The sequence below is a fragment of the Mesoplodon bidens genome (genome assembly GCF_964165515.1).
Source record: "Mesoplodon bidens genome assembly, chromosome: 3".
Taxonomy (NCBI): Eukaryota; Metazoa; Chordata; class Mammalia; order Artiodactyla; family Ziphiidae; genus Mesoplodon; species Mesoplodon bidens.
Window position 1 is genome coordinate 147367865 of NC_138178.1, and position 13241 is coordinate 147381105.

The 13241-nt window shown below is 37.0% G+C and overlaps 1 protein-coding gene across 5 annotated transcripts in view; it reads left to right on the forward strand.

Annotated features, from left to right (window-relative positions):
• The window catches only part of PCNX1 (pecanex 1), a 175996-nt gene that overhangs the window by 94514 nt on the left and 68241 nt on the right, over positions 1-13241 (forward strand). For all 5 annotated transcript variants that reach the window (XM_081227690.1, XM_081227688.1, XM_081227689.1 and 2 more), the window contains one exon: positions 3773-3926. In XM_081227690.1, coding sequence (XP_081083816.1) covers positions 3773-3926 — 154 coding nt within the window. The remainder of the gene's footprint in view (positions 1-3772; positions 3927-13241) is intronic.

A 13241-nucleotide genomic window follows, 5' to 3' on the forward strand; every position in this document is an offset into this window, starting at 1 on the left:
AGAGAAAAAAAGATGTAGTTTGTACAGAGGAACAAGAATAAGGAAGACATCAGATTTATTGTTGGAAAAAATACAAATGAGATGATGGAGCATCATTTTTAAAGTATTGAAAGGAGAGAACAACTCAACCTGGAATTCTATAGCCAACAAAACTGCAAAAACCAAGATGAAATAAAGACATTTTTCGACTAGGAAAAACTGAAAGAATTTTTTTCAAGCAGACCCGCACTACAAAATATATTACAGGATGTCTTTCAGGCAGAAGGATAATAATACCAACTGGAAATATGGACCTACCCAAAGAAATAAAAGACCACTGTAAATGGTAAGTAACTACATTAGTAAATATATAAAAATTTTTCTTACTGATTAAATCTCTTTGAGACATAATTGGATGTTTAAACAAAAATAATAATGATGTATGATTTATAAGATAAGTAAAAGTAAAATTCATGACAATAATAGCATAAATGCCAGGAAGGGGCATATAAGAGTATACTACTATAAGTTTCTTATACTGTATATGAATTAAATATAAGTTGCTTATGCTGTATGTATACTTATACTACATCACTTGAAGTAGACTGTCATAAAATGTATACTAAAGCAACTACTAAAATAACAAAAGAAAGAGTTATAACTAGTAAGTTAAAAAAATAAAGGAGATAAAATAGATTCATAAAAATTACTCTCTTAATCTAAAATAAGGCAGAAAAGGAAAGAGATCAAAAAACAGATTGACAGAAGATAAATGACAGGATGATAGTTGGAAAAGTCAGAAATTGTCAAATTGGAGAAAAAAAACAAGACTCAATTCTTTGCTGCCTACAAGAAATGCACTTTAAATATAAAAACAGAAAAGATATACCATGCTAACACTAATCACAGTAAAGCTAGAGTGGCTGAATTAATGTCAGACAAAGTAGATTTCAAAGCAAAGAATATTACCAAGGTAAAAGGAGGTCATTTTATAATGATAAGTGGTCAATTAATGCATAGGATTTAACCATCCTAAATGTTTTTACATCTCAAACAGTGCTTTGAAGGAAAAGCTGATAGAAATAGGAGAAATGGATAAATTCACAATTATAGTTGAATTCAACACACCTCTCTCAATAATTGATAGAACAAGTATGTAGAAAATCAACAAAAATATAATTGTCAGCCAACCTAAGTTGATTGACATTTAGGGAACACTCCACTCATAACCACAGAATACACATTCTTTTATGTGCACACAGAACATTTACCAAGATAGACCATATTCTGGGCCATAATATAAGGATCAAATTTAGAAGGATTTGAGTCCTATATAGTGTGTTCCCTGACCACGGAGTTAATTATAAACCAGTAACAAAAGAACCTTGGAAAATCCCTAAATATTTGAAAGCTAAATACATCTAAATAACTCATACATCAAAGGACACATCAAGAGGGAGATTAGAAAATATTTTGAACTAAATAAAAATGAAACACAAACAGAATTTTTGTGATGCCACTAACACAGTACTTAGAAGAACTTATAGCACTGAATAAGAAGAAAAGTCAATTCAGTGACTTCACCTTCCCCCTTAGGAAACTAGAAAAAGAAGATCACGTTAAGCCTAAGAAAGAAGAAGAAAGAAAATCATAAAGAACCAAGCAGAAATCAGAAGATTTCTGATTTCAGAAACACAGAAGACAGTAGAGAAAAATAAAGGGAACCAAAAAGCTCAATTAAAGTAATATACTTTAGCCAGGCTGATCAGGACAAAAAAAAAAGTTACAAATTACCAATATCAGGAATGTGAGCTAGGATATCACTACAGATTCTACAGGTAATAAATGGATAATAAAATATTATGAGCAGCTGTATGTAAATAAATTTGACAGTGGACAAATTTCTTGAGAGATAAAAACTATCAAAGTTCTGAAAGAAATACAATATCTTAATGTTCCTATATCTATTAAATAAATGGGCATTGTAGTTAAACACCTTCCCATAAAGAAAATTCCAGGCCTAGATAGTGCCAAAATAATATCCCAGATCAGTGAAGTGGAGAAAGGATAAGCTTTTCAACAAGTGGTGCTAGAAACATTGGATTTCCATATGCAAAAAAAAAAAAGAGAAAAATAAAGAATTTGTATTATTAGCTTGCATCATATTACAAAAATTAACTCAGAGTGGATCATAGGCCTAAATGTGAAATCTAAAACATAAAATTCAGAAAAAAGCAAAACGTAGGAGAAAAGATTTGTGACCTTGGGTTAGGCAAAATTGCACAGATGTGACATCAAAAACAGATCAATGAAAAAACAAATTGATAAATTGGAATCATCAAGATTAAAAACTAACAAAAGCCGAAGGGAGAGTACAGTGACAAGCAACATGGACAGAATATAGTGTAACAGGGCCGACAGGGATCATTGGATTCGGCAAATCGGGAATTCCACAACTGCCATATAAGAACAAGTGAAAATACCAGTGTTTCATTTATTGATTTGAAATTACTACTGAACTTGTTTTAATCTGGGAGAACTATCAAGTGAAATAGTACAGAGATGTTTGTGAATTTTATTTTTTAGGTCAATTGATTTTAAATTGGGCATTGATGTAATATAAAGAAACATCTTTTTATGATTATGAAAGCAATTCTTTATTAAATATGTAGAAAGATTTTAAGACAGAGGCCAGCCAAAATCCTTCCACCCAGAGAGAACCATTATTAGTAGTACCAAATTGATATATTGTCTTTTTAAACCTGTATATGTATGTCTCTTAAGTAATAGAACTTGTATCTTCGTATACAGTTTTGTGTCCTCCTTTCTTTGTATAGCCAATGTACTGAGCATGTTCCTGTGTCAGTAAATATTCTTTAAAATCAAGAGTTTTAGCACATACTTAACATTTTTTGAATAAAATTTCCCCAAGAAGTAAGATAGATTCTTATTTTTTGGCATGATTTATAAAAGTCATCTTCAGGGACTTCCTTGGCAGTCCAATGGTTAAGACTCCACTCTTCCAATGCAGAGGGTGCAGGTTTGATCTCTGGTCGGAGAACTAAGATCCCATATGCTGTGCAGTGCGGCCAAAAAATAAAATAAATTTTAAAAAAATTATCTTCATTTTGCTGTATGTAGTATGTTGAACATCATACTGCTTCTTTTACAGTGTCAGTTTAGTAAAATATAGAATTGTCTCAGTAACTTTGATAGAGGCAGCATTGATGGTCTGTCACTGCCTTCATTCTCAACATATGTAAGAGCCTGTGTTTAAGTAATTTTAGTAAGATTTCTGATTATTTCAGATGATTTAGACATGGGAAATGAAACCACTTGGTATCAAAATTTGCTTACAAACTTTGTCATATAAATGTTTTCAATTTAATTTTCTAGAAATTCTTTTGAGATTTTGTTTTTCAAACTTGTTTCTTTGTATATTTCCTTTATTTGCCATTCAGGTTGTTTAGTTATTTGGCAACAAACTTGACAGAGAAGCAGATGATAAGAAAAGTAAAGTTATAACATAGAAATTGAAATTGTATTATGTATTATAATAAGAACCTCACAATCCACTATAGCATGCTTTATTTGCACATAAGAATGTGTGCCAGTTTTCCACCTAAACTGAACATACTTTTTCCATATGATCCAAAACCTTGTTCAAACCCAGTACTAAAAAAAAAATCTTAACAAGCATAGTATGAACTTCATATTGATGTCTTCCTTTTTTGCATTCTGATTAATTTCTTGTATTGATGATATACTTACTCATAAATTTTTCTGTCTACAGAAATCGTGAGATCCTGGAAAATGTATTAGCTGTCATCTTGGCTATTCTTGTGGCTTTTTTGGGATCTATTCTTCTCATACAAGGCTTCTTCAGAGATATCTGGGTCTTCCAGTTCTGCCTGGTGATAGCCAGCTGTCAATATTCACTACTTAAGGTACCAGCATCTCCCTTCTCTTCAGACTTGGCATCATAGTTATGTTAAAAAGTAGAAGGTTTTCTATCATTCATTGAATTATAGTAAGAATATAATTTTTAGATTTATTTTCCTTGGATGTTTACATTAAGATTGGGAAAGGAACAAAAGGGACATATAAACTTTAAAAAATAATGACATGTGAATGAAGCTTCCTAAAAACTTTTTTTGTATTAAAATAAGAAAATAAGGGCTTCCCTGGTGGCGCGGTGGTTGGGAGTCCGCCTGCCGATGCAGGGGACACTGGTTTGTGCCCCGGTCCGGGAGGATCCCACATGCCACGGAGCGGCTGGGCCCGTGAGCCATGGTCGCTGAGCCTGCGTGTCCGGAGCCTGTGCTCCGCAACGGAAGAGGCCACAACAGTGAGAGGCCTGTGTACCGCTAAATAAATAAATAAATAAGTAAGTAAGTAAGTAAGTAAGTAAGTAAGTAAGTAAGTAAGTAAAAATAAAAAAATAAGAATTCGAGTTCTTTTTTTCTCTCTCTCTTTTTCTTTTCTTTTTTTTTTTTTTTTTTTTTTTGGCCATGCCACATGGCTTGCGGGATCTTAGTTCCCCAACCAGGGTTATAACCCGGACGCTGGCAATGAAAGTGCCAGGTCCTAACCACTGAACCACTAGGGAATTAACAAGAATTCGAGTTCTTGAAATTCATTTTCTTTTAATTTATCAACGTTAACTGTCCTACTCTCATATTTTAAGTCTTCTATTATGTAGGTGAAATTTATAAAGATCCATCATTGGTATAATGATGTCAAAACTAGCATATACATTCTTTGTGGACACAGAGAGCAGAAGATCAGTGTCCCTTTGCTTTTGTCTAAATAGTGGTTCTAAAATACCAAATGTTATCAATTTTAAGCTTTCCATAAATGGGAGAATCAAATACCAAATTTTTCACTTTGCATTGCCACATCAGTGTGCACTGGTAACATGGACTGTTTTCTTTCCTTTCTTAGCCAGTACTGGTTATTTGCCTGATACATACTAACATGCAGAACCCTCTCCCATCCTGAAAACTATTTATTTAGTTCTGTTTATACCATCAGCTATCCTTTCTTTTTTCTCTCTCCATTTATAGACATCTGGAGTAAACCATCTTTGTCAACTGCTCCATTTCTTCAAGATCCATCCATACTCTTTTCCTCGTTACAGTATTGAAATTACAGTCTTTGTGGGCTAATAATCTCTAATTGCCAAATCTATGTTCTTAGTCTTCATTCTCTGTGAGTGCTGCATTATTTAAATACCTGTGAATACTTTCTTCCATTTTTATGTTTTCCTCATTGACGATCTGTTACTTTACACTACCCTCATGATTATGCTATTTTGCAGGTAACTTTATTTTCCTTTGTTGATGCCTCTTTGTTCTTTTGACTACCTCTTAATTTACAAGAACTCTCTAGGGTTTTATTTGGCCCTCTTTTCAGTTTGTAATTCCTTGCCAGTGAAGTCATCCTCTTTTATTACTTTGTTGCCCCTGTATATGAATTATGTCCAGATTTATGTCTCACAGGCTTCACCTTTCTTGTAAACTTTAGTCCTATATATCTAACAGGCAGCTGGGCACATTCTGAAAATGGCATATCATCATCTTCTGATATTTTCCTTTCCCAGTTCCTTTTCTTTTTCTTTTTTTTAATACCTTTTTTGGAGTATAATTCCTTTACAGTGTTGTGTTAGTTTCTGCTGTATAACAAAGTGAATCAGCTATACGCATACGTATATACCCTTCCTCTTGTGTCTCCCTCCCACCCTCTTTATGCCACCCCTCTAGGTGGTCACAAAGCACTGAGCTGATCTCCCTGTGCCATGCAGCTGCTTCCCACTAGCTATCTATTTTACGTTTGGTAGTGTATATATGTCCATGCCACTCTCTCACTTCATCCCAGCTTACCCTTCCCCCTCCCCATGTCCTCAAGTCCATTCTCTACATCTGCGTCTTTATTCCTGTCCTGCCCCTAGGTTCTTCAGAACCTTTTTTTTTTTTTTTTACATTCCATGTATATGTGTTAGCATATGGTATTTGTTTTTCTCTTTCTGACTTACTTCACTCTGTATGACAGACTCTAGGTCCATCCACCTCACTACAAATAACTCAATTTCGTTTCTTTTTATGGCTGAGTAATATTCCATTGTATATATGTGCCACATCTTCTTTATCCATTCATCTGTTGATAAACACTTAGGTTGCTTCCATGTCCTGGCTACTGCAAATAGTGCTGCAATGAACATTGTGGTACATGACTCTTTTTGAATTATGGTTTGCTCAGGGTATATGCCCAGTAGTAGGATTGCTGGGTCATATGGTAGTTCTATTTTTAGTTTTTTAAGGAACCTCCATACTGTTCTCCATAGTGGCTGTATCAATTTACATTCCCACCAACAGTGCAGGAGGGTTCCCTTTTTTCCACACCCTCTCCAGCATTTACTGTTTGTAGATTTTTTGATGTTGGCCATTCTGACTGGTGTGAGGTGATACCTCATTGTAGTTTTGATTTGCATTCCTCTAATGATTAATGATGTTGAGCATCCTTTCATGTGTTTGTTGGCAGTCTGTATATCTTCTTTGGAGAAATGTCTATTTAGGTCTTCTGCCCATTTTTGGATTGCATTGTTTGTTTTTATGATATTGAGCTGCATGAGCTGCTCGTATATTTTGGAGATTAATCCTTTGTCAGTTGCTTCATTTGCAAATATTTTCTCCCATTCTGAAGGTTGTCTTTTCATCTTGTTTACGGTTTCCTTTGTTGTGCAAAAGCTTTGAAGTTTCATTAGGTCCCATTTGTTTATTTTTGTTTTTATTTCCATTTCTCTAGGAGATGGGTCAAAAAGGATCTTGCTGTGATTTATGTCATAGAGTGTTCTGCCTATGTTTTCCTCTAAGGGTTTTATGGTGTTGGGCCTTACATTTAGGTCTTTAATCCATTTTCAGTTTATTTTTGTGTATGGTTTTAGGAAGTGTTCTCATTTCATTCTTTTACATGTAGCTGTCCACTTTTCTCAGCACCACTTACTGAAGAGGCTGTCTTTTCTCCATTGTATACTCTTGCCTCCTTTATCAAAGATAAGGTGACAATATGTACGTGGGTTTATCTCCGGGCTTTCTATCCTGTTCCATTGATCTATATTTCTGTTTTTGTGCCAGTACCATACTGTCTTGATTACTGTACCTTTGTAGTATAGTCTGAAGTCTGGGAGCCTGATTCCTCCAGCTCCATTTTTCGTTCTCAAGATTGTTTTGGCTATTCAGAGTCTTTTATGTTTCCATACAAATTGTGAAATTTTTTTGTTTTAGTCCTGTGAAAATGACATTGGTAGTTTGATAGGGATTGCACTGAATCTGTAGATTGCTTTGGGTAGTATAGTCATTTTCACAATGTTGATTCTTCCAATCCAGGAACATAGTATATCTCTCCATCTGTTTGAATTGTCTTTCCTTTCTTTCATCAGTGTTTTACAGTTTTCTGAGTACAAGTCTTTCGCCTCCTTAGGTAGGTTTCTTCCTAGGTATTTTATTCTTTTTATTGCAGTGGTAAATGGGAGTGTTTCCTTAATTTCTCTTTCAGATTTTTCATAATTAATGTATGGGAATGCAAGAGGTTTCTGTGCATTACTTTTGTATCCTGCTACTCTACCAAATTCATTGATTAGCTCTAGGAGTTTTCTGGTAGCATCTTTAGGATTTTCTTTGTGTAGTATGTCATCTGCAAACAGTGACAGTTTTACTTCTTCTTTTCCGATTTGGATTCCTTTTATTTGCTTTTCTTCTCTGATTGCTGTGGCTACGACTTCCAAAACTATGTTGAATATTAGTGGTGGGAATGGGCAACCTTGTCTTGTTCCTGATCTTAGAGGAGATGGTTTAAGTTTTTCACCATTGAGAACGTTGTCGGCTGTGGTTTTGTCATACATGGCCTTTTATTATATTGAGATAGGTTCCCTCTAGGCCTACTTTCTGGAGAGGTTTTATCATAAATGGGTGTTGAATGTTGTCAAAAGCTTTGTCTGCATCTATTGAGATGATCATATGGTTTTTATCCTTCAGTTTGTTAATATGGTGTATCACATTGATTGATATGCGTATACTGAAGAATCCTTGCATTCCTGGAAAAACCCCACTTGATCATGGTGTATTGTCCTTTTAATGTGCTGTTGGATTCTGTTTGCTAGTATTTGCTGAGGATCTTTGTATCTGTGTTCATCAGAGATATTAGCCTGTAGTTTTCGTTTTTTGTGACATCTTTGCCTGGTTTTGGTATCAGGGTGATGGTGGCCTCGTAGAATGAGTTTGGGAGTGTTCCTCCCTCTGCTATATTTTGGAAGAGTTTGAGAAGGATAGGTGTTAGCTCTTCTCTAAATATTTGACAGAATTCGCCTGTGAAGCCATCTGGTCCTGGGCTTTTGTTTGTTGGAAGATTTTTAACCACAGTTTCAATTTCAGTCCTTTTGATTGGTCTGCTTATATTTTCTGTTTCTTCCTGGTTCAGTCTTGGAAGGTTGTGCTTTTCTAAGAATTTGTCCATGTCTTCCAGGTTGTTCATTTTATTGGCATAGAGTTGTTTGTAGTAGTCTCATCTCTCATGATCCTTTGTATTTCTGCAGTGTCAGTTGTTACTTCTCCTTTTTCATTTCAAATTCTGTTGATTTGAGTCTTCTCCCTTTTTTTCTTGTTGAGTCTGGCTAATAGTTTTATCAATTTTGTTTATCTTTTCAACTAACCAGCTTTTAGTTTTATTGTTCTTTGCTATTGTTTCCTTCATTTCTTTTCCATTTATTTCTCATCTGATCTTTATGATTTCTTTCCTTCTGCTAAATTTGGGGGTTTTTTTGTTCTTTCTCTAATTACTTCAGGTGTAAGGTTAGGTTGTTTATTTGAGATATTTCTTGTTTCTTGATGTAGGATTGTATTGCTATAAACTTTCCTCTTAGAACTGCTTTTGCTGCATCCCATAGGTTTTGGGTCGTCATGTTTTCATTGTCACTTGTTTCTAGGTATTTTTTGATTTCCTCTTTGATTTCTTCAGTGATCTCTTGGTTATTTAGTACCATATTGTTTAGCCTCCACCTGTTTGTGTTTTTTACAGTTTTTTTCCTGTAATTGATATCTAGTCTCATAGCATTGTGGTTGGAAAAGATACTTGATATAATTTCAGTTTTCTTAAATTTACCAAGGCTTGATTTGTGATCCAAGATATGGTCTATCCTGGAGAATGTTCCATGAGCACTTGAGAAGAAAGTGTATTCTGTTGTTTTTGGATGGAATGTCCTGTAAATATCAGTTAAGTCCATCTTGTTTAATGTGTCATTTAAGGCCTGTGTTTCGTTATTTATTTTCATTTTGGATGATCTGTCCTTTGGTGAAAGTGGGGTGTTAAAGTCTCCTCCAATTATTGTGTTATTGTCGATTTTTCCTTTTATAGCTGTTAGCATTTGCCTTATGTATTGCGGTGCTCCTATGTTGGGTGCCTAAATATTTACACTTGTTATATCTTCTCCTTTGATTGATCCATTGATCATTATGTAGTGTCCTTCTTTGTCTCCTGTAATAGTCTTTATTTTAAAGTCTATTTTGTCTGATATGGGAATTGCTGCTTCAGCTTTGTTTTGATTTCCATTTGCATGGAATATCTTTTTCCATCCCCTCACTTTCAGGTGTGAAGTGAGTCTCTTGTAGACAGCATATATACGGGTCTTGTTTTTGTATCCATTCAGCCAGACTATGTTTTTGTTTGGAGCATTTAATCCATTTACATTTAAGGTAATTACCAACATGTATATTCCTATTTTCATTTTCTTAATTGTTTTGGGTTTGTTTTTGTAGATCTTTTCCTTCTGTTGTGTTTCCTGCCTAGAGAACTTCCTTTAGCATTTGTTGTAAAGCTGGTTTGGTGGTGCTGAATTCTCTTAACTTTTGCTTACCTGTAAAGGTTTTAATTTCTCAGTCGAATCTGAATGAGATCCTTCCTGGGTAGAGTAATCTTGGTTGTAGGTTTTTCCCTTTCATCACTTTAAATATGTCTTGCAACTTCCTTCTGGCTTGCGGAGTTTCTGCTGAAAAATCAGCTGTTGACCTTATGGGGATTCCCTTGTATGTTATTTGTTGTTTTTCCCTTGCTGCTTTTAATATTATTTCTTTGTATTTAATTTTTGATAGTTTGATTAATATGTGTCTCAGCGTGTTTCTCTTTGGGTTTATCCTGTATGGTACTCTCCTTGTTTCCTGGACTTGGCTGACTCTTTCCTTTCCCATGTTAGGGAAGTTTTCGACTATAATCTCTTCACATATTTTCTCAGACCCTTTCTTTTTCATCTTCTCTGGGACCCCTATAATTCGAATATTGGTGTGTTTAATGTTTCCCCAGTGGTCTCTGAGACTGTCCTCAATTCTTTTCCTTCTTTTTTCTTTATTCTACTCCCTGGCAGTTACTTCCACCATTTTATCTTCCAGGTCACTTATGCTTTCTTCTGCCTCAGTTAGTCTGTTATTGGTTCCTTCTAGAGTATTTTTAATTTCAGTAATTGTGTTGTTCATCACTGTTTGCTCTTTAGTTCTTCTAATCTTTGTTAAATGTTTCCTGTATTTTCTCCATTCTGTTTCCAAGATTTTGGATCATCTTTACTGTCATTACTCTGAATTCCTTTTCACGTACGTTACCTATTTCATCTTCATTTATTTGGCCTTATAGGTTTTTATGTTGCTCCTTCATCTGTAACATATTTTTTTGCTTTTTGTTTTTGTTTTTGTTGGGTGGTGCTGTATTCCTGTCTTACTGGGTTTGTCCTGAGACATCCAGCACTGGAGTTTGCAGGCATCTGGATAGAGCTGCATCTTGGTGCTGAGATGAGGACCTCCAGGAGACCTCACTCTGATTGATATTCCCTGGTGTCTGAGGTTCTCTGTTAGTGTGGTTTGGACTCAGAGCTCCCACCACAAGAGCTTGGGCCCAACGTCTGGCCTGGGAGCCAAGATCCCGCAAACTTCGTGGCGTGGAAAAAAAAAAGAAAAAAAACAGGAAGAAAGAAAGAACAAAAAGGAGCAGTACAATATCAAAGAATAAAAAATGAAATAAAATTAGAAAGTTAAAAAATATATTAGGAAAAATAAAAGTATAATTGAAACAACTGCAACAGGGTAAAATAAAACCACAGCAGAAAAAAAGGGGGGGAGGGCACAAGTGAAAAGGAGAGATCACTAACAAAAGATGAAGAATAAAATAAGATTAGGAAAATAAAAGATTTATTAGGAAAAATAAAAAAATCAACAACAATGAATCAACAAGATAAAACAGAACCCCAATCTAAAAAAGGAGAAAAGAAAAGAAAAAAAAAAGCCTTGGCTATGGGGGTGGAGTTTAGGTGGGGGGTGGAACTTAGGCAGGGGCGGGGTTTAGGTTGGGGTGGGACCTAAGCAGGTTGGGGAGGTGATGTTTGAGCGTGGGGCAGAGCCTAGGCAGGGTGACTTTCAAGTGTGGGGCGGGGCCTCTGCTTAGGACCTGGCAGAATGTGGAAAAGAGGGCCTCTGGTGAGTGGAGTTCCGGAGTTTGGAGGTAGGGCCCTGAGTGAGGGTGTGTGGGTGGGGTTTAGGCCCAGCATGTTTGGAGGGGGTCTCTGAGGGTAGAGGGGGGCCCTGGGTGGGGGTGTAGGGGCGGGGCTTCAGCTCTGCTTGGTAGGAGGGAGGCTCTGAGGGCAGATGATTAGGTCCTAGAGCCCAACAGGCTTCTCAGTGCCTAAGTGGACAGGGAAGCACTGGCCCCGTTCCCTTCTGTTCCTTCACGCCCCTCCCCCACCATCTCTCCCAGGGTCTCCCCCATTGCTACTGGACCCCTAACTGTGGGTGGGTCCTGCTGGGTGTAGGAACTCCTTCCCTCCCCCAGCCACCCCCCAGGGGTGCCAGTCCCAGAGATCTGGCCTTTACTTTTGCTCCCACTTCCCTCCCTCCCACTCCCTCAGGACCCGCATGGCTGGAGGGGGCCTAGGTGGGCAGAGGATCAGGCCCGGGATCTCAACAGGTTTCTGGGGGTCCAAGTGGACAGGGGAAAGCTGGCCATGCTCCCTTTTGATCCTCTGACCTCCCAGTGGTTCCCTAGTTTCCCCCTTTGGGCCTGGGGTCCCTTCCCCTCCCCCAGCTGCCCCTCAGGGGTACCAGTCCCATCCCACCAGTCCCATCCCGCCTCCACCTCTTCTCCCCCTTCACTCCCCCCACGTGCCACATCCTACCCGGTCGCTTGGGGTTCCTTCCATCCCCTTAGGTGCCCTCCCCCATGGGTGCCTGCTAGGTGCCCAGTTGTGAGAAGACGAGAATTCCGCTTCCGCCTAGTACGCCATCTTGACTCTGCCCCGTTTCCTTTGCTTTTGGTAGTTGTGTACCAACCCAGGTCTTAGAGCCCCTGCTCCTCCTCCTTTACCTCTAATGACAGTGACTGTGTCCCTCTGATTAAATTTCGTGATTCCGTGTTACAATTTCTGGCCTTTCTTCTTGCTTTTCATTTCAGTTCCCCTTAATCCATCCCTTTATTGCCTTAAACCATTTAAATTCATTCCCTGGATCTAGTGTCCCTTATCCTGTTAATTTTGTCCACTGCTTAATATGGTTAGATATGGAAAAGGCAAAGGATGACTGAGATTTTTAAAACTATTTCAGATTTTTTAAATCTAGTTGACTAGAAGAATAGTAATATCATAAACAGAAATAAGAAAGGTGGGAACGGAGCTTTAGGAGGATAGATGTTCGAATTGAAAGAGTTTAAAGATTGTCTGATCTCATATCCAGCCAAGGGCCACATGCCAAACTCAGTGAGTTTAGTCCAATGTAGAATTGTAGGATGGTGATAGACCATCCTAGTGAAATTGTTTGGTATGCTATTGAAAATGAACAGCAACTTTGGAGAGAAGTCATGATTTGGGAGGTAGCTGCACTATACATTTTGAACATTTTTATGGAAAGTTGTTGAAGTCTCTTAGAAGGATACAGCTTAACTAATTTGATGGGTTTGATGTGAAAATGCAGAGAATATATTTAACACAACTACCATTGAATTGTTTAGTAAGTTTGGAATTTGTGGGCAGAACTGGAATCCTTCTTTTAAGCTAACCCATATTTTGTGCATTTCCTGAGTGGAGTGATGTTTCCGTGAGAAAGCATTCTACCTTAACTGTACTTAGGTGTTGTAATGAGCCAAGTAGTAGGATGGATCTATTTGCTATTTGCCACTTCAGAAGCATTAAGCTAGATGCAGATTATTAATTAATCATAGTAAGTATAAGAGTTAGGAAA